At 43.4% G+C, this 22,657-nt stretch overlaps 1 protein-coding gene across 4 annotated transcripts in view; it reads left to right on the top strand.

Moving 5' to 3' along the window:
- The window catches only part of rab22a (RAB22A, member RAS oncogene family), a 205,055-nt gene that overhangs the window by 169,254 nt on the left and 13,144 nt on the right, over positions 1-22,657 (top strand). For all 4 annotated transcript variants that reach the window (XR_009654511.1, XR_009654510.1, XR_009654512.1 and 1 more), the window contains one exon: positions 53-162. Coding sequence is in view for 1 of the 4 variants with exons in the window: in XM_060919073.1 (XP_060775056.1) it covers positions 53-162 (110 nt within the window). In the remaining 3 variants the exon portion in view is untranslated. The remainder of the gene's footprint in view (positions 1-52; positions 163-22,657) is intronic.

Genomic DNA, 22,657 nt, shown 5'->3' with positions numbered 1-22,657 from the left:
TATTTAATGTATATCTGACATTTGTCTTTTCCTTTCTCCTTTTCTTTTACAGGGAGGTACTGGAGAAAGATGCCAAGGACTATGCTGACTCTATCCATGCTATTTTTGTTGAAACTAGTGCCAAAAATGCCATTAACATCAGTGAACTCTTCAACGAGATAAGTAAGGACTTCATCAAGCAGTTAGTCAGCTTTGCAACTTTTAAAGTCAAACAAAACCCCAAAATAAACACCGTTTGCCGATCACGGCAAGTGCCCTGATGCCCCCCCCGCACGTTTAAATCTCATCTCATCTCATTATCTCTAGCCGCTTTATCCTTCTACAGGGTCGCAGGCAAGCTGGAGCCTATCCCAGCTCACTATGGGCGAAAGGCGGGGTACACCCTGGACAAGTCGCCAGGTCATCACAGGGCTGACACATAGACACAGACAACCATTCACACTCACATTCACACCTACGGTCAATTTAGAGTCACCAGTTAACCTAACCTGCATGTCTTTGGACTGTGGGGGAAACCGGAGCACCCGGAGGAAACCCGAGCACCCGGAGGAAACCCACGCGGACACAGGGAGAACATGCAAACTCCACACAGAAAGGCCCTCGCCGGCCACGGGGCTTGAACCCGGACCTTCTTGCTGTGAGGCGACAGCGCTAACCACTACACCACCATGCCGCCACGTTTAAATTAAAAATAAAACTTTATAACAATTTGTTCATTTTAGAAGTTATGCCTTATTGCTAAAGTAGTATGGTGGTGCAGTGGCTAGCACTGTCGCCTCACAACAGGAAGTTTCTGGGTTTGAGCCCAGCGGCCAAGAGGGGGCCTTTCTGTGTGGAGTTTGTATGTTCTCCCACAGACAGTCCACCAAAGACATGCAGTGAGGTTAACTTAAGTGATGGAGGCTCCCAAAGGCTAGGTTATGTGTTTGCGTACTGTGTGTGTGTTTGCTCACTGCTTCAGTGATTGGGTTTACTTTTACAGCCAAGTGCTTAACACTTGGGCATCTTTAGGGTTGTTTGCAACAATTTAGAAGCGATGTATCCACTAGACCTCAGCCTCAGTAAGTCACCTAGTGTGCAAGTTATGTCACAATCTCAGATTCTCTCATGCAATATCTGAAGTTCAGAGAGGGTAAGATGGCAGTGCACAGGGACATTTTATTTTAAAAGAAAAACAATTGACACAGTATACAGGTACAGATATGAACAAGCGAACAATCAATCATGTCTTGTATGGATATTATCTGTCAGTGTAAAGGTGTTTTTTTTTTTTTTTTTTTGGGGGGGGGGGGGTTATTTGCCTTTAAGGGCCACAATCTGGTTTAAATAGACTTAAAACACGAAAATTTACAAGGTGCTGATTATGTTTAGTAAGAAACTTAATTACGAGTCTTTTATACTAAAAGATTTAGTTCACGAGTTAGTAAAGTTTCCAAAAAAAGAGTGTGTGTGTGTGTGTGTATATATATATATATATATATATATATATATATATATATATATATATATATATTATGTGTGTGTGTATATATATATATATATATATATATATATATATATATATATATATATATATTAGGGCTGTAACGATACACCCAACTCACGTATATTTATTATGTGTGTGTATATATATATATATATATATATATATATATATATATATATATATATATATATTAGGGCTGTAACGATACACCCAACTCACGATTCGATTCGTATCGCGATTTTTGACCCATGATTCGATATGCCCACGATTTTATTTTAAATGTTTTTTTAAAGTAGTAAATTTGACTTATTAACATTTACTTACTTACATTAACTATTTAATAACAAATAATTCAGACCACTGCAGAGAATGAGTAATATGTATGCAAAAATGAACAAATGTATATCCAAAGATTGTTTTATTTCTCAAAATAATACTGTTGAGCCGGAAGCTCTGTTTTTTTCGGTTCTGAAAAAATCATTTTTCCAAATCGTGTAAATCCGTTAAGATTTTTTTTTTGGGGGGTGGCTCTCTCACTGTCTCACTCTCATAGGGCCAATGATTTTCTGTGATCGTGGAAAACAGATGGAAATTACGGAATTTTTATGGTGAAACATTGCTCGCGTGTCAAAATGTAACTGCCGCAGAAGGCTTCCGCCCAAGCAGACATGCCTTCAGTGTTGCCAGATATTGCTAACGTTTTCCACCCCAAAATATGTTCAAAACCAGCCAAAAAGTACCTAAACCTGCCCAATCTGGCAACACTGCATGCCTTTCCGGTCAAGTGATTGTGATTGGCTTGTGGCACACCTAGCCAGCCAATGGGCTGCTTGTTTACAGATTCGCTCCCTGCGTCGCAACCAGAATGGCGACCGCTTAAAAGAAATGAATGCTCTGCCAGTGGCGAGTGTGGACGTTGCGTGACCCGCAGAAGATTGTCGCAGGTCGGCGAAAAAACGACTTACTAATAGATATAAAAAAATAAAAGTAATTTAAGTAAGTTTAAAATGTAATTTAAATAAAAAGTATTCATAAATTGAAGTTTGGAAGCACCTCTGTTTTTGGGCTGAGGAGAAGTTTGAAAGGGTGTAGCACAATTCTGCCTTCTTGTATCGCGATACGGATCGTGGCTCTGCGTATCGCGATTTCAATTTCGATACACATATCGTTACAGCTCTAATATATATATATATATATATATATATATATATATATATATATATATATACACACACACACACACTCCAAGATGCTATTTTTATACCCAGTCATGTTAATGACCTATTGCCAATTGACCTAATGAGTTGCAATTTGGTCCTCCAGCTGTTCCTTTTTTGTATCTTTAACTTTTCCAGCCTCTTATTGCCCCTGTCCCAACTTTTTTGAGATGTGTTGCTGTCATGAAATTTCAAATGAGCCAATATTTGGCATGAAATTTCAAAATGTCTCACTTTCGACATTTGATATGTTGTCTATGTTCTATTGTGAATACAATATCAGTTTTTGAGATTTGTAAATTATTGCATTCCGTTTTTATTTACAATTTGTACTTTGTCCCAGCTTTTTTGGAATCGGGGTTGTGTATATATAAAAATGTATGTATGTATGTATGTATGTATGTGTATATACAGTTAGGTCCATATATATTTGGACACTGACAATTTTTTTTTTTTACCTGTTTACTGAAACATATTCAAGTTATAGTTATATCATGGACATGGACATAAAGTCCAGACTTTCACCTTTCATTTGAGGGTATCCATATTAAAATTCGATGAAGGGTTTAGGAGTTTCAGCTCCTTAACATGTGCCACCCTGTTTTTAAAGGGACCAAAAGTAATTGGACAATTGACTCAAAGGCTATTTCATGGGCAGGTGTGGGCAATTCCTTCGTTATGTCATTCTCAATTAAGCAGATAAAAGGCCTGGAGTTGATTTGTGGTGTGGTGCTTGCATTTGGAAGATTTTGCTGTGAAGAAAACATGCGGTCAAAGGAGCTCTCCATGCAGGTGAAACAAGCCATCCTTAAGCTGCGAAAACAGGAAAAAAAAAAAACATCCGAAAAATTGCTATAATATTAGGAGTGGCAAAATCTACAGTTTGGTACATGCTGAGAAAGAAAGAAAGAAAGAAAGAACTGGTGAACTCATCAATGCAAAAAGACCTGGACACCAGCAGAAGTCAACAGTGGTGGATGATCGCAGAATAATTTCTATGGTGAAGAGAAACCCCTTCACAACAGCCAACCAAGTGAACAACACTCTCCAGGAGGTAGGCGTATCAATATCCAAATCTACCATAAAGAGAAGACTGCATGAAAGTAAATACAGAGGGTTCACTGCATGGTGCAAGCCACTCATAAGCCTCAAGAATAAAAAGGCTAGATTGGACTTTGCTAAAAAACATCTAAACAAGCCAGCACAGTTCTGGAAGAACATTCTTTGGACAGATGAAACCAAGATCAACCTCTACCAGAATGATGGAAAGAAAAAAGTATGGCGAAGGCGTGGTACAGCTCATGATCCAAGGCATACCACATCATCTGTAAAACACGGTGGAGGCAGCGTGATGGCTTGGGCATGCATGGCTGCCAGTGGCACTGGGTCACTAGTGTTTATTGATGATGTGACACAGGACAGAAGCAGCCGGATGAATTCTGAGGTATTCAGGGACATACTGTGTGCTCAAATCCAGCCAAACTGATTGGTCGGCGTTTCATAATACGGATGGACAATGACCCAAAACATAAAGCCAAAGCAACCCAGGAGTTTATTAAAGCAAAGAAGTGGAATATTCTTGAATGGCCAAGTCAGTCACCTGATCTCAACCCAATTGAGCATGCATTTCACTTGTTAAAGACTAAACTTCAGACAGAAAAGCCCACAAACAAACAGCAACTGAAAACCGCTGCAGTAAAGGCCTGGCAGAGCATTAAAAAGGAGGAAACACAGCATCTGGTGATGTCCATGAGTTCAAGACTTCAGGCAGTCATTGCCAACAAAGGGTTTTCAACCAAGTATTAGAAATGAACATTTTATTTACAATTATTTAATTTGTCCAATTACTTTTGAACCCCTGAAATGAAGGGATTGTGTTTTAAAAAATGCTTTAGTTCCTCACATTTTTATGCAATAATTTTGTTCAACCCACTGAATTAAAGCTGAAAGTCTGAACTTCAACTGCATCTGAATTGTTTTGTTCAAAATTCATTGTGGTAATGTACAGAACCAAAATTAGAAAAATGTTGTCTCTGTCCAAATATTTATGGACCTAACTCTGTGTGTGTGTGTGTGTGTGTGTGTGTGTGTGTGTGTATGCATATATATATATATATATATATATATATATATACACACACACAATAAATTATATATACACACACGTATGTGTAAAAAGATATGTTGTTGAGCTTATATTTTTATGGCCCGTGGGCCTTTAAACATTAACTGATTCATTATATTGTCAAAAGGATGTGGATACTTGACCAATCATACCAATATGTGCTTGTCCAACATACAATTTTAGATTTACCTCTCTTTACCCTCTTTACCGTTATAATGTTTACTTTTTGGGGAAGGCTTTCCACTATATTTTGGAGTATGGCTGTGAGGATTTGTGCCCATTCAGCCATGTAAGTGAAGTCTGCACTGATGTCAGACAAGAAGGCCCGGTGCACAAATTTTTATCCTGTTCAAGCCAAATGTGTTTAGTGGGGTTGAGGCAGAGCTAGATTTAGAGGGGCCCCAGTTTTTCTTGTGTGCTCCTAATGCTTGCCTCAAGACTTTTCTCAGACCATGTTATCAAGTCCACATGTATCGAACACAAGGCCTGTGGGCCAAATCCGGCCCACAGCTTTGTTTCATTTGGCGCACATGAACTCCATGAAACCTACGCCAGGGGTTCCCAAACTTTTCCATGCCAAGGCCCCTCAAACAGCATTAGCTTCTGGCCGGGGACCCCCTTTGCAAACCCACAGACAATGCTACAAAATATGTAAAGAAACATCAACTTTTAGAATGTTTTCTCTTACTTTTATTCAATATTCAATAATTGTTACATTTGTTTAGCATAAGAATATTATTAACTAACATGTTTTCAACACAAATATTTTCGCACTGAACAATAAACTGTATAACCTCCTGTAGTACCTGATTCAACTCGTTATACATCCTTTTTGCGACCAGTGCCTTGCGATGGAGCATGCAGTGTGTGGCCACTACATGCGAGGCCTTCTGCTTAATGAGAGCGGTCACTCCACTGATCTTCCCGGTCATTGCTGCAGCTCCGTCTGAACACACCCCCACACAACGGGCCCAGTCCAATCTGTTTGACTCGATGTAATTGTCCAAAACTTGAAAAACGGCTTTCCCAGTAGTTCTTCTTTCAAGTGCTTTACAAAATAGTATTTTCTCCACAAATCTTTCCTGTGAAATAAATCTGATGTACACAAGCAGTTGGGCCTCATTGGATAAATCTGTGCTCTCATCCAGCTGAAGTGCCAAGTATTCGCTGGCTCTCACCTGCTCCAACAGCTGAGCAGATACGTCTTGAGCCATGTCACCAATCCGTCGGCTCACGGTGTTATCAGAGAGTGGGACAGCATCAATTTTTTTGGCAGCATCCTCACCAAGCAATTCTCGGACAATGTCTTTGGTGGCTGGTAAAATCAAATCTTCTCCAATTGAGTGAGGTTTTTTAGCACGAGCAATGTGGTACGAGGCTAAAAATGATGCCTTCAGGGCCCGCTTGGGTACAGTAGCTTGCTGGGTGAATGCAGCAGATTGCCTGACCAAATGCTCTTCTTTGCATCTGAAGAAATCTACTGTTTCTTCGGCATCTGTCGGATGTTTTTGTACCAAGTGACGCTGAAGTTTCGAAGGTTTTAAGCACCCGTTTGACAGGGTCTACAGACAGAGGACGCATTTCGGGCAGTCATCGCCATTTTTCTGTATGGCTGTAAAGCCATACTTAATGTATGCTGCCTCATATTTTCGGATTTTAGTTGGCCAGGACTTCTTAGTTTTTTTCACAGCAGTGTCCTCCACAGCAGGGCTGTTGGTTTGTTCCTTTGGTCTCTTCTTCAAAAACCTATCCATTTTGCACTAGCAATACGCTAGCTTGAGGAGCAAAGCAGCTTGATAAATGGCGCAAACCTCAGCATCACAGGCAATCGGAGAGATGAGCATGGCAAACAATGTTTCGATATGATGTATTATTATTAATAATTATATTTTATAATAATGATTAAAAAACTAATTACAATATATTTAATAATTATTATTTTTAAAAAGTATTTTTTTCGCAAATTTTTTTGGTATCGTCCCTCCAACTTTCTGAGGCCCCCCTTGCGCCCCCTGGTGGCCCCCCAGGGGGCCGCGGCCCCCACTTTGAAAACCACTGACCTACGCTACTGCTCTACTTTTTCACAATATCCAGAATTCACAGCAAATCCATAACATAAGTTCCTGCAAACACATTGGATGATGCTTAACAGCATGCAAACACATCTCGTTCTTCTTAACCAAATCTGACGTGATCATTTTTATTTATTTATTCATTCATTCATTTTTAAAGTCAAGTTTGTTTGTATAGTGCTTTTAACAACAGACATTGTCCCAAAGCAGCTTTACAGAATCTGAATGACCCAAGACATGAGCCAGTTTTATCCCTAATCTATCCCCAATGAGCAAGCTGTGGCGACGGTGGAAAGGGAAAAACTCCCTCAGATGACATGAGGAAGAAACCTCGAGAGGAACCAGACTCAAAAGAGAACCCAACCTCATTTGGGCAACAAAAGACAACATGACTGTAACATTAACAGTATTAACATGAAGTCAGTTTAATTGATAACTCTTCATTAATGGAAACTTGAGTGCAAAACTGTTCATGACAACTGCAGTCTTAAAGTTAGCAAGTCAACTGTAGTCCTCAGCCATAAAAGCATGACTGTAAGTGTACAGAGCGTCCTCCAGGTGTGACTTTCAACCGTCCATATGGGGCCATCCTCCACAGGAGCGATGTGTTGAGACTCCAACCAGACATGGGGCATCAGGATGGATTAGGAAGGTCCGAGGAGCAGAAGAGGTCAGCACCTCGATCTCAGGTTTGATATGTAACTCAGAGGGACAGATTGGGGGGGGAGAAAACACAGGTTGTTAGGTATGCCCAGTGTCACCTGAATAAGTAGGAACAGTATACATTTTGTGCTGAATACAAGCAGGGACTCCGGCAAAACTAACTATGACAGCATAACTAAAAGGAGAGAGCCAGAAGGCAGCACAGGCATGAGGGAGCCTCGGGACATAAAGCAGCAGCCACTACACAGTCAACAAACTTGAGTGAGCAAGCGAGTGGGGGACTGACAGCATCCATACATTCCAATTTACCAAAACACTATGTCTGAGAACCCTCCAGATCTACACATTTACCTCATAAACACCATTAACAAAAAGGCTTGACTAAACAGATATGTTTTCAGCCTAGACTGAAATGCTGAGACTGTGTCTGGTTCCCGAACATTACTTGGAAGGCTGTTCCATAACTGTGGGGCATTGTAAGAAAAGGCTCTGCCCCCTGATGTAGCCTTCACTATCCGAGGTACCAGGAGATAGCCTGCACCTTTTGATCCAAGTAGGCGTGGCGGATCATCAAGGACCAGAAGTTCGCTTAGGTACTATGGTGCGAGCACATTCAGTGCTTTAAAGGTAGTAGTCTTTTATAATCAATACAAAATTTGATTGGGAGCCAATGCAGTGTCGATAAGGTGATGTGGTCATATTTTCTAGTTCCAATAAGGACTCTTGCTGCTGCATTTTGAACTAACTGGAGCTTGTTTATGCACTTGTTGGAACATCCAGACAAGTAAGGTATTACAATAATCCAACCTAGAGGTAACGAAAGCATCTCATCTCATCTCATTATCTCTAGCCGCTTTATCCTTCTACAGGGTCGCAGGCAAGCTGGAGCCTATCCCAGCTGACTACGGGCGAAAGGCGGGGTACACCCTGGACAAGTCGCCAGGTCATCACAGGGCTGACACATAGACACAGACAACCATTCACACTCACATTCACACCTACGGCCAATTTAGAGTCACCAGTTAACCTAACCTGCATGTCTTTGGACTGTGGGGGAAACCGGAGCACCCGGAGGAAACCCACGCGGACACGGGGGTCGAACCCATGCAAACTCCACACAGAAAGGCCCTCGCCAGCCACGGGGCTCGAACCCAGGACCTTCTTGCTGTGAGGCGACAGCGCTAACCACTACACCACCGTGCCGCCCCTAATGAAAGCATGAACTAGTTTTTTTGCGTCGTGTAGTGACATTAAATTTCTTATCTTGGCAGTATTTCTGAGATGAAAGAAAGTTATCTGGGTAATGAAATGAATGAACCCTTTATTATCACTGTACCAGCGAAGTTGACCATCAACCTGTCCTTACATACATACACATAATTGACAGAGGGGGAGTAGACAGGACGGGAAGACAGGGATAAAAGAAAAATACAGAGTAACATGAGGAGAGGGGAGGAGAAAAAAAGCAACCCCCACACTATACCTGTAAGGGGTACAGTGTGGGAACATTAAAAAAACCTCAGCACATAAGCACAAAATAACACAAGTACACTTTACAACATGAAAACTCGGGACTTGGGGGGGAGAGGGGGGTGATCAGGGGTGGGGGGTAAAAAAAAAAGTGGTGGGGAGGTAGAGGTAACCCAGCGCAAGCAAGGAGCTGTCCACTCCTGCAGCCATGATGGCGCTGGTCACGCACCCACTTGTCACACTGGGGGTGAAAAAACAGCGACCGCGGGAAGAGGGGGGAGGAATACGAGAGAGTCTAACAGCAGTGACCTCCGGGGGGAATTGTTGCAACGGCCTTGGCCAAGGCCAGTGCTGGCTAGGAGAGCCGAAACAGATAAGATTGTTTGGTCTTTGGGCCGAGCAGCCACATTCCTTTAACGCCTACTCTGATAGTCCACACTGGTCCCCCAAATCTATTTTCCTCTGCAAAGCTGAAAGCTTCTCCAAGATGATGTCCATGTTGCGGTTCAAGTTCTGAATAGCCACAGTCTGAGTGCCGACAGCTCTGCCCACCGCTTCAATCATGTCGGGCAGCTTTATGGGGTTTTGAACAGCTGTCACTGTTTTCCAATTTCCTCGATAAACCAGGGCAATGCCTAATCCAATCAGCAAAAGTCCTGTAATCATGGTTCCGAATAGGTAGATGTCTTCAATGTCCTCCACAGAAAGAACCACCAGGCACACGACCCGCCACTTCTCCCACGCGTTCATCGTGTAGCCAGCTGCGAACATTCCGGCAGGACAGGCTGGTTCCCCCGAACCCAGACTTCTCGTCGAGAAGATTGTGTCAATTGCGTGAAGAGACCAGTTCCTCAATTCAGTAATGTTATCAGTGTGAGTTTCGAATGAAAGACTGGGGGTCAATAATCACTCTGAGGTCTTTTACTGCTGCACGTGAAGAAACAGAAAGGCCATCCAGAGTTTTCTGATTACATAGTAACTTACTTCTAGCTGCATGTGGTCCTAGTACAAGTACTTCAGTCTTGTCAGAGTTAAGCAGAAGGAAGTTAATAAGCATCCAGTGTCTAATGTCCTTTACACATTCCTCAATTCTATCAAGCTGATGTCTCTCATCAGGTTTTGCAGAAACATACAACTGTGTCTCATCAGCATAGCAGTGGAAACTAATACAATGTTTACGAATAATATCACCCAGAGGTAACATATATAAAGAAAAAAGCAGTGGACCCAAGACAGAACCTTGTGGAACACCAAACTTTACCTCAGTATGTCTAGAAAAATCACCATTTACATCAACATACCGATAGCGGTCAGTTAAATAAGACCTGAGCCAGGAGAGGGCTGTTCCCATAACTCCCACAATGTTTTCTAGTCTATCCAGAAGAATGAAATGATCAGTGATATCAAATGCTGAACTAATGTCAAGCAACACAAGCAGCGAGACACAGCCCTGATCAGACGCCAACAGTAGGTTGTTTACTACTTTAACCAGAGCTGTCTCTGTGCTATGATGAGGTCTAAATCCTGACTGATGCATTTCATTGATGTTATTCCTATGTAAATATGAGCATAACTGCTATGCCACAGGTTTTTCAAGGATCTTGGAGATAAAGGGGAGGTTTGTTATTGGCCAATAATTGGACAGCTGACAGGGATCAAGATCAGGTTTTTTATCGGGGGTTGATAACTGCTAGTTTAAAGGATTTGGGTACATGGCCAATCGTAAGAGAAGAATTTATTATTTTTAGAAGCGATTCAGTTACTTCAGTTATTATCTGTTTGAATAGACGTGTAGGTAAGGGATCTAGTACACAAGTTGAGGCTTTTGATGCAGAGATTGATGAAAGTAATTCAATTTCTCTAAGGGGAGTAAACCATTCTAATTGCTGATCTGATTCAGTTATATTGTTAACTACAGGGTCACTTGCATTGTCTGACCTTAAATTAGTAGTTTGAATATTTGTCAGATATTCTCAATTTTGTCATTAAAAAAATTCATGAAGTCATTGCTACTACATGCTGCAGGTGTGCATGTGTCTATAGTGGACTTATTCCTGGTTAATTTTGCTACAGTCTTAAATTGGAATCTAGGATTATTTTTGTTATTTTCTATTAGAGAGGAAAGATATGTTGATCTAGCAACACTAAGAGCTTTTTGTGTACATCAGGAAGCTCTCCTGCCACGGTAATTTGAACGCTACCAATTTTGTTTTACGCCATTTACGTTCCAGTTTTCGAGTGGTCTGTTTTAAAGTGTGAGTGTCATCATTATACCAGGGTGCTAATTTTTTCTCTCTGATCATTTTCCTTTTAAGAGGAGCTACATTCTCTAAAGTATAGCGGAACGTTGACTCTAAGCATTCAGTTGTCTGATCAAGTTCTGCAGGGGCTGACAGTGACCCAATCAAAGTTGATAACTCGGTGAGATCATTTATAAAGCTCTGTGCAGCAGTTGATGTGAATGTACGTTTAATACAGTAGCACGGTGAGGTGCATATATTATTGTTCAGACATATTTTGAATGAGATGAGATAATGATCTGAGACAACTTCAGACTGTGGAAGTGTGACTATATTGTCTATATTTAACCCAAAGGTTAGTATTAGATCAAGAGCGTGACCACCATTATGGGTAGGTCCTATGACATTCTGATTAACTCCAACTGAATCTAAAATGGACACGAATGCTGTTTTCAGTGGCTCTTCTGGGTTATCAAAATGAATATTAAAATCTCTGACAACTAAAGTTTTGTCTAAGGAAATAACCAGGTCTGAGAGAAAATCTGCAAATTCAGAAAGAAACTCAGAATATGGCCCCGGGGGCCTGTAAACAACAAGCAACGGAATTAACTGGGCAGACCTACTTTTCGAGGCTACATACATTATATGAGTATGAAGAACTTCAAATGTATTAAATTTATAAGGTTTGTGTGTTACACCTAGATAATCATTATAAATAACCCAGACACCGCCTCCTCTGCCAGTTAGATGAGGCTGGTGTATGTAACTGTATCCAGGAGGACTCGCTTCATTTAATGCTATATATTAATTTAGGGGCGGCATGGTGGTGTAGTGGTTAGTGCTGTCGCCTCACAGCAAGAAGGTCTGGGTTCGAGCCCCGTGGCCGGCGAGGGCCTTTCTGTGCGGAGTTTGCATGTTCTCCCCGTGTCTGCGTGGGTTTCCTGTGGGTGCTCCGGTTTCCCCCACAGTCCAAAGACATGCAGGTTAGGTTAACTGGTGACTCTAAATTGACCGTAGGTGTGAATGTGAGTGTGAATGGTTGTCTGTGTCTGTGTCAGCCCTGTGATGACCTGGCAACTTGTCCAGGGTGTACCCCGCCTTTTGCCCGTAGTCAGCTGGGATAGGCTCCAGCTTGCCTGCGACCCTGTAGAACAGGATAAAGCGGCTAGAGATGATGAGATGAGATATTCATTTAGCTTAATCCTTGTTTCTGTTAAACACAGTACATTAAACTCCTGATCAGTAATAAGTTCATTAACCATTAGGACTTTAGATGTAAGAGATCTAATATTTAATAGCCCCACCTTTAGATCAAAGGTGCTGGCAGCAGCTGTACAGTCAGTATGATCTAATTTTATATTGATTAGGTTACTGGAACAAACTCTGAGTATTTCGACTTTTTTGTTGAGCTCGGGGAACAGACACAGTCTCAATGTAGAGGACTCTGAGTGACGACTCTGTGCAGCTAGCAGACAGTCGGTTTAGCCTGTTCGTCTGCTCCCTGGCCTTGGCTCTGGATTGTCAGAAATTAACTAGGCCTATTCTGAGACTATGACCTATGCTGCAAGAAATGAGAGCTGCACCTTCCTGAGTGGGATGGATACCGTCCCGCCCTAACAGGCCAGCAGTGCCCTCAAAATTAGCCCAATTATCTATAAAGCCCACATTGTTTTCAGAGCACCACCTGGACAACTACATCGCCATGCCGCGATGGTTGTTGCCTTGCTGCTGTATGAGACAGCTGTACTGTAAGTCAGGGCCTCACAAATTAAATCTGTGGCAGTAAGGGTATGGTCGAGCATCAGCTATGAAGGGTGAGGAGTCAGGTTGAACCACCAGGTAACGTGATGTGTTACACCTGTGTCTAATAACGGGTGTCTATTAATGGGCATCTCAGTGTGTCTTTCAGAGAACCAGAGAGAGAGAGAGAGAGAGAGCGGTGTTCCCCCAACACATGTGGTGTATGTGTATGTGTTTAGTATTCACTGAAAAGTGCAAAAATGAAATGCACCTTAAACTATCGCACCTGTCTCAGTGTTCCTCCTTGCCCAATCCAAAGAGAAACTTTACACTGGTACCAAAACCTGGAATCAAGGAACAGAACGCAGCCATGGAGACCGAGGCAGTCAGGGAGCTCCTCCAGACACTCACCTATGACCTCCAGTGCCAGCACTAAGAACTTGTCATGCTGTCCGTTGAGCAGGGGCAGCACTTCCGAGCTTTGCTTGAGGCCCAGTAGGAGGACTGGCAGGTGATCTGGAGTTTGGTTCAGTCAGTGGGTGCTCCAGCGGTCAGTCCTGCGGCCAGTGCGCCCAGCTAGCTGGTCAAGATAGGGCCTCAGGATGACCCCAAAGCTGTTTGAGTGCGTTATGGAGGCGAGCTCATGGCCAACTTCACAGTAGGCAGCTCGCCTATTGCCACTCCTGTCGGGGGAAGCCCAGCTCGTGGTTCGGCAGCTCCTGGCCACCAGCATCATGGAGTACCCCAACCTGAAGCAGGCTATAACGTAGTAGGTTGGACATAGCCCAGAAGAGCATTGACGGCGCTTCCGCTTATCCGCATCATCAATCGAGTGACATTGGAGCAGTTCGTTGCCCAACTGCCGAGTGAGCTCTCAATGTGGGTCCAATGTTAAAGCACAGCATTGTGGGAGTAGGCGGCCAAACTGGCAAATGACCATCTGACTGTGTTTTCCGGAGCAGGTGCTCCTGCAGCTTCTCTCTCTCTCTCTCTCTCTCTCTCTCTCCTAGCCCCATGAAGATGGGGGCCAATTCACCCAATACCCACTCCCTGCACTCGTGTTTGTCCTCGTGTCTCCTCACCTCTTTCTCCTCCTATGTCTGTGCTGCGGCTAACTTCCTCTCTCTCTCTCCGTAGGTGAACCTGTCCATGCTCACCAAAATTGGTAGAAAGTCCGAGCAGGTCTGCCGGTGCAGCAGGAAGGTGGGGATTTTCTGGGATCAGTATTTCCACAAAGGGGAGGGGATTCTGATTCGCATTCCTGACATGTCATGGGCCTCCCCCGATCAAGCAGGAACCTACCGAGTCTCTGATTATACAAGGGGGAAAGGCTTTGGTGGATTCTGGTTGTAATCAGACCTCCATGCATCAAAGTCTGATTCAGTGCGGGGCACTGGGAAATGAACTGGGAAGTGAAGGTGAGGTGTACACGGGGATGTTCACAAATACCCGCAAATTCCTGTCACTATTCATTTCCGAGGAGAAAAGCATAATGTGGAGGTGGCAGTTAGCCCGAGCCTCACCCATCCACTTACCCTGGAAACATATTGGCTGGGGTTAAAACATTTAGTAGTGGATGGGTCCTGCATTAGTACATCTCGGGGGAATCCCACTGCAGTGTTAGCTGGGTAGGGGGTTCCAGGGCCATCCACATCAGCTCCGTGTCAAGATGACATGGAGAATGGGGATAGCCCGGCCCCTCCTCTCTCTCTCTGGGGAATCCCTCTGGGGATTTGCCACTGGAGCAAAAGCGTGATGAGGCATGCTTTTGATCAAGTGAAAGTGATTGACAGACAGAAATTCCAGCCAAATGTTGTGCTTTCCGTATTTTTCCATTATTAAGGATATGCTATAATGAGTGATGCAGGACACTCGGACTAAGGAAGAGATGTCCCGAAGATCTATAGACAACTTTTATTCAACGTGGTTCATCGTAATCCCATGGCTGGACATCTATGTCAGGACAAAACACTAAATTGTCTCATGGCTTGTTTGTATTGGCCAGGGATCCGCGCTGATGTCCACAGGTGGTGTGCAGCTTGTCGTGAATGCCAGCTAGTAAATTCAGCAGCCACGCCAAAAGCGCCATTGCACCCATTAGCATTAATTGAGATCCACTTCTAAATAACTGGTATGGATCTCATCGGGCTATGAGATCAATCTGCATGCAGGTATTGCTTTGTGTTAGTCATAGTGGATTATATGTAACATGATACTCTGAAGCTGTGCCTTTTTGTACTATCTCTGCATGTAGTGTTGCAGAGGCACTCTTCCGCATTATCTCCCAAGTCAGAATTCCGAAAGAAATCCTGACTGATCAAGGCACACTATGCAAATTATACAAATTATTGGGGATTAAATCAATTCGTACTAGTGTTTATCATCCACAAATGGTTGAGCTGGTTGAACGATTTAACCAAACGCTTAAAACCATGATTTGTAAGTTCAGTCACAGGGACGCTAGAAACAAAGGGCCCCTTGTTGTTTGCAGTGCGTGAGGTCCCACAAGCCTCCACCGGGTTTTCCCCGTTTGAATTGCTATATGGGCGCAAGTCCCATGACATCCTAGACACCATTAAAGAAAATTGGAAAGAGGGAAAAGGTGGATTTTTCTCAAAGCAAAAATGAAATTCAGTACGCTGTTGATCTGAGAACAAAACTCCACACACTGAGTCACATAACCCAGGAGAGTTTGCTATAGGCACAAGAATGTCAATCCCAACTGTACAACAGAGGGACACCGCTAAGGGAATTGGCAGAGGGAGATAAAGTGCTCATTTTACTGCCCACATCGAGCTCAAAATTACTCGCCAAGTGGCAAGGGCCCTTTGAGGTCACACAGTGAATCGGGGAAGTCATCTGGGCCTAATTGGTAAGACTGCAGCAATTGCAGCCTGTCCAAGACCTAAGACCAAAAAGGGGGTGAGGCAGTTTCTGAGGCTGGCTGGCTACTATAGGCGGTTCATGCCTAACTTTTCAGAATCAGAATTACTTTATTAATCCCTGGAGGGAAATTCAAATTTGCTACCAAGCTCCTGAATCAGAGAAGTAAACATGTCTAAAAATAGAAGATAAAATCATCTGAAAAAAGAATAAAGTAAAATCAAATAAATTTAAATAAGTTCAATAACTTAAGTAAAATCAAAATGAAGTGATTTTTATATACAATGATTCCTATATACATATATTGCACCTGAGTTAAGGGTAGAGTATACATGGTAAGACTGTACCACAGTTATACAGTGGCATTATACAGCTTGACTGCAACAGGTAGGAATGATTTCTTGAGTCTCTCAGTTGTGCAGCATGGAAGAATCAGCCGTTTACTGAACGTGCTCCTGTGGCTTATCAGCTCCTCATGTAGAGGGTGGGAAGGACAGTCTAAGATTGTTTTTATTTTGGACCGTGTCCTCTTCTCCAACACCACTGTCAGAGAGTCCGGTTCCACGCCTACAACATGGCCGGCCTTCCTGATGATCTTATTGAGTCTGTTGGTGTCCTTCACCCTCAAGTCACTGCCCCAGCAGACAACAGCATACAGGATGGCACTGGCCACCACAGACTCATAGAACATCCGCAGCATCGTTCGGCAGATGTTGAAGGACCTCAGCCGTCTCAGAAAATAGAGACGGCTCTGGCCCTTTTTGTATACCGTGTCCACATTTTTGGACCAGTCCAGTTTATTATCCAAGTACACCCCCAGGTACTGATCCTGCCTGGTGCCCTGTGTCTGGTTGGAGTCTCATCGCATCACTCCTGTGGAGGGCGGTCCCATGTGGACAGTTGGGGGTCACGCCTGGAGGACGCTCTGGACTCTTGCAGTGGTGCTTTTGTGCCTGGGGACTGCAGTTGACTTGCTGACTTTGGTACTACGGTTGTCGTAAACGGTTTTGCACTCGGGTCTCCGTCAGTGGGGGGTTTATAGCATCAACGAAGCTGACTTTATGTTAGGACTGTTAATGTTATAGTCATGTTGTCTGTTGTTGCCTAGATGGGGATGGGTTCCCTTTTGAGTCTGGTTCCTCTCAAGGTTTCTTCCTCATGTCGTCTGAGGGAGTTTTTCCTTGCCACTGTTGCCACAGGCATGCTCGTTGGGGATAGATTAGGGATAAAATTAGCTCGTATATTTTAAGTCGTTCAAATTCTGTAAAGCTGCTTTGCGACAATGTTTATTGTTAAAAGTGCTATACAAATAAACTTGACTTGACTTATATTCCTCCACCATGTCCATACTGACCCCTTGGATGTTAACAGGGTTCACCTGAGCCCTGATTCTCTTCAGATCAACCACCAGTTCTTTTGTCTTCGTCACGTTGAGCTGTAGGTGGTTATTCCTGCTCCACATGACAAAGTTGTCCACCACCGTCCTGTACTCACTCATCACCACCAGTAATACGTCCAACCACTGCAGAGTCATCAGAAAATTTCTGGAGGTGGCAGGTCTCCGTGCAGTAGTTGAAATCAGTGGCGTAGAGAGTGAAAAGGAAAGGAGAAAGGACAGTCCCTTGCGGAGTTGCTGATCACTCTGTCCGACACACAGCACTGCAAGTGCATGTACTGTGGTCTGCCAGTCAAATAATCCACAATCCAGGACACCAGTGGGGCATCTATCTGCATCGCTGTCAACTTCTCACCCAGCAGAGCTGGCCAGATGGTGTCAAAAGCACTGGAGAAATAAAAAAACATGATCCTCACAGTGCTGGCTGGCTTGTCCAGGTGGCCGTAGACTTTGTTGAGCAGGTAGATGATTGCGTCCTCTACTCCAAGACGAGGCTGGTAGGCGAACTGAAGGGGGTCAAGAAGTGGTTGGACCATAGGCTGGATCTGCTCCAGGATGAGTCTCTCAAGGGTCTTCATGATGTGTGACGTCAATGCCACGGGCCTGTAGTCTTTGAGATCACTGGGACACGGCTTCTTCAGTACAGGGATGAGGCATGACATCTTCCACAGCACAGGGATCCGCTGAAGACCCAGGCTCATGTTGAAGACATATTGAAGTACTCCACTTAGCTGGAGGGCACAGATCTTGAAACCTGAAAGAGCTCTGGTTATAGGAGACTCTATCATACAGCACGTGAAATTAGCTCAGCCTTTAGGGGCACCAGCAGCTTTAGTCAGGTGTATACCGGGAGCCAGGGCGCCGGACATAGCAGGTAATCTTAGGGTCCTAGGCAAGCACAGGTTCTCAAAGATATGCCGCTTTTCCACTACAAACGCTGCTGAGTCGGGCTGAGCCGTGCCGTGCTGAGTCGAGCTGAGCGGGGCTGTTGGAGTTGCATTTCGACTACAACCGCGCTGAACCGTGCTGGCTGGAAGTGGGTGGACACATTGGGTGGAGTTAGCGAAAGTGGGTGGACGTCAGGTGATGTCGTTAAGCAGCGCAAACAGTGACATCAGTGAGCTTTTAAGCGGTAGTCTCACGACCCGAATAGTAAACAATAAACATGGAGGACATGGAGTCGTTAGTGTTGCTGGTCTTGGTTCTGTGGCTTGTTGTCACCGACAACGCCAACAGATACTGGCAAGAGCGTATAGATGAGGCGAGGCGCATAAGGCTTCAGAAATTCTCGTAATTCGTAATTCTTCTCCTTCCGGGTTTGCGGTGTTTACAGATCCCAGCATGCTCGCGGGGCGTGTGTGGGCATGTGAGGACACTCCTCCTCACCAATCAGTGCACAGGGGAGTGTCTCCTCACGCCCCCAGCCTCACTCGGCTCGCTTTGGCTCGCTTCAGCCCCACTCCAAAACCGTGCGAGTTTTAGGGGCTAAGCAGGGCTGAAGCAAGCTGAGTCGCGCTGTTTTTTGATAGTCGAAACGCTAGCCGTGTCGGGCTGAAGTGAGCTGAAGCGAGCTGAAGTGAGCTGAAAAAGGGTAGTGGAAAAGGGCCAATAGTTATCCATGCAGGAGCTAATGATATACGCTTTCGTCAGTCTGAGGTTACTAAGAGTAACTTTGTAGAGGTGTTTAAATTAGCGAAGGCGATGTCCGATGCTGTAGTATGCTCTGGCCCCATCCCAATGCGGCGTGGCAATGTAGCTTACAGCAGGTTATGGTCGCTGAACTGCTGGCTGTCCAGGTGGTGCTCTGAAAACAGTGTGGGCTTTATAGATAATTGGGCTAATTTTGAGGGCACTGCTGGCCTGTTAGGGCGGGACGGTATCCATCCCACTCAGGAAGGTGCTGCTCTCATTTCCTGCAGCATAGGTCATAGTCTCAGAACAGGCCTAGTTAATTTCTGACAATCCAGAGCCAAGGCCAGGGAGCAGATGAACAGGCTAAACCGACTGTCTGCTAGCTGCACAGAGTCGTCACTCAGGGCCCACTACATCGAGACTGTGTCTGTTCCCCGAGCTCAACAAAAAGGTAGAAATTTTCAGAGAGTTTGTTCCAGTAACCTAATCAATATAAAATTAGATCATACTGACTGTACAGCTGCTGCCAGCACCTTTGATCTAAAGGTGGGGCTATTAAATATTAGATCTCTTACATCTAAAGCGCTAATGGTTAATGAACTCATTACTGATCAGGAGTTTAATGTACTGTGTTTAACAGAAACATGGATTAAGCCAAATGAATATATAGCATTAAATGAAGCGAGTCCTCCTGGATACAGTTATATACACCAGCCTTGTCTAACTGGCAGAGGAGGAGGCGTCGCGGTTATTTATAACGATTATCTAGGTGTAACACACAAACCTGGTTATAAATTTAATACATTTGAAGTTCTTCATACTCATATAATGTATGTAGCCTCGAAAAATAAGTCTACCCAGTTAATTCCATTGCTTATTATTTACAGGCCCCCGGGGCCATATTCTGAGTTTCTTTCTGAATTTACAGATTTTATCTCAGATCTGGTTATTTCCTTAGACAAAGCTTTAGTTGTCGGAGATTTTAATATTCATTTCAATAACCCAGAAGACCCTTTAAAAACAGCGTTTGTGTCCATCTTAGATTCAGTCGGGATTAAGCAGAATGTCATAGGACCGACCCATAATGGTGGTCACACCCTTGATCTTATACTAACATTCAGATTAAACGTAGACAATATAGTCATACTTCCACAGTCTGAAGTTATCTCAGATCATTGTCTCATCTCATTCAAAATATGTCTGAGTAATAATATATGCACCTCACCACGCTACTGTATTAAACGTACTTTCACGTCAACTACTGCACAGAGCTTTATAAATGATCTCCCAGAGCTGTCAACTTTGATTGGGTCACTGTCAGCCCCTGCAGAACTTGATCAGGCAACTGAATGCTTAGAGTCAACATTCCGCCATACTTTAGATAATGTAGCTCCTCTAAAAAGGAAAATGGTCAGAGACAAAAAATTAGCACCCTGGTATAATGATGACACTCACACATTAAAACAGACCACTCGAAAATTGGAACGTAAATGGCGTCAAACAAAATTGGTAGTATTCAAATTAGCTTGGAAGGAGAGCTTCCTGAAGTATAGAAAAGCTCTTAGTGCTGCGAGATCAACATATTTCTCCTCCCTAATAGAAGATAACAAAAATAATCCTAGATTCCTATTTAATACTGTAGCAAAATTAACCAGGAATAAGTCCACTATCAACACATGCACACCTGCAGTATGTAGTAGCAACGACTTCATGAATTTTTTTAATGACAAAATTGAGAATATCCGACAAAAAATTCAAACTACTAGTTTAAGGTTAGACAATGAAAGTGACCTTGTAGTTAACAATATAACTGTATCAGATCATCAGTTAGAATGTTTTACTCCCCTCAAAGAAACTGAATTACTTTCATTAATCTCTACATCAAAAGCCTCAACTTGCGTACTAGATCCCTTACCGACACATCTATTCAAACAGATAATGCCTGGAGTAATTGAACTGCTTCTAAAAATAATAAATTCTTCTCTTACGATTGGCTATGTACCCAAATCCTTTAAACTAGCAGTTATCAAACCCCTGATTAAAAAACCTGACCTTGATCCCTGTCAGCTGTCCAATTATCGGCCAATATCAAACCTCCCCTTTATCTCCAAGATCCTTGAAAAAGCTGTGGCACAGCAGTTATGCTCATATTTACATAGGAATAACATCCATGAAATGTATCAGTCAGGATTTAGACCTCATCATAGCACAGAGACAGCACTGGTTAAAGTAGTAAACGACCTACTGTTGGCGTCTGATCAGGGCTGTGTCTCGCTACTTCTGTTGCTTGACCTTAGTGCAGCATTTGATACCATTGATCATTCCATTCTTCTGGATAGACTAGAAAATGTTGTGGGAGTTAAGGGAACGGCCCTCTCCTGGCTCAGGTCTTATCTAACTGATCGTTATCAGTATGTTGATATAAATGGTGATATTTCTAGACGTACCGAGGTAAAGTTTGGTGTTCCACAAGGTTCTGTCTTGGGTCCACTGCTTTTTTCTCTATATATGTTACCTCTGGGCGATATTATTCGTAAACATTGTATTAGTTTCCACTGTTATGCTGATGACACACAGTTGTATGTCTCTGCAAAACCTGATGAGAGACACCAGCTTAATAGAATTGAGGAATGATGCTTATTAATTTCCTTCTGCTTAACTCTGACAAGACTGAAGTACTTGTACTAGGACCACATACAGCTAGAAGTAAGTTTTTTGATTACACAGTAACTCTGGATGGCCTTTCTGTTTCTTCACATGCAGCAGTAAAAGACCTCGGAGTGATTATTGACCCCAGTCTTTCATTCGAAACTCACATTGATAACATCACCCAGATAGCTTTCTTTCATCTCAGAAATATTGCAAAGATAAGAAATTTAATGTCATTGCATGATGCAGAAAAACTAGTCCATGCTTTCGTTACCTCCAGGTTGGATTATTGTAATGCCTTACTGTCTGGATGTTCCAATAAGTGCATAAACAAGCTCCAGTTAGTTCAAAATGCAGCAGCAAGAGTCCTTACTAGAACTAGAAAATATGACCACATCACGCCTGTCTTATCCACACTGCATTGGCTCCCAATCAAATTTCGTATTGATTATAAAATACTACTATTGACCTTTAAAGCACTAAATGGTCTCGCACCACAGTACCTGAGTGAACTTCTGCTCCTCTATGACCCGCCACGCCTACTTAGATCAAAAGGTGCAGGCTATCTGCTGGTACCTCGTATAGTGAAGGCTACATCAGGGGGCAGAGCCTTTTCTTACAAAGCCCCACTGTTATGGAACAGCCTTCCAAGTAGTGTTCGGGAATCAGACACAGTCTCAGCATTTAAGTCTAGGCTGAAAACATATCTGTTTAGTCAAGCCTTTTGTTAATGGTGTTTATGAGGTAAAGGAGTAGATCTGGAGGGTCCTCAGACATAGAGTGTTTTGGTAAACTGGGATGTATGGATGCTGTCAGTCCCCACTCGCTTGCTCACTCGAGTTTGTTGACAGTGTAGTGGCTGGCTGCTTTATGTCCCGGGGCTCCCTCATGCCTGTGTTACCTTCTGGCTCTCTCCTTTTAGTTATGCTGTCATAGTTAGTTGCCGGAGTCCCTGCTTGTACTCGGTGCAATATGTATACTGTTCCTACTTATTCAGGTGACATTGGGCATACCTAACCACCTGTGTTTTCTTTCCCTCCCCCCCACCCCAAATCTGTCCCTCTGAGTTACATGGAGTCAACAG

Source organism: Neoarius graeffei, chromosome 4 (assembly GCF_027579695.1).
Source record: "Neoarius graeffei isolate fNeoGra1 chromosome 4, fNeoGra1.pri, whole genome shotgun sequence".
Taxonomy (NCBI): domain Eukaryota; kingdom Metazoa; phylum Chordata; class Actinopteri; order Siluriformes; family Ariidae; genus Neoarius; species Neoarius graeffei.
Note: the sequence above shows the minus strand (reverse complement) of the source record. Positions and strands in the feature narration are given on the sequence as shown.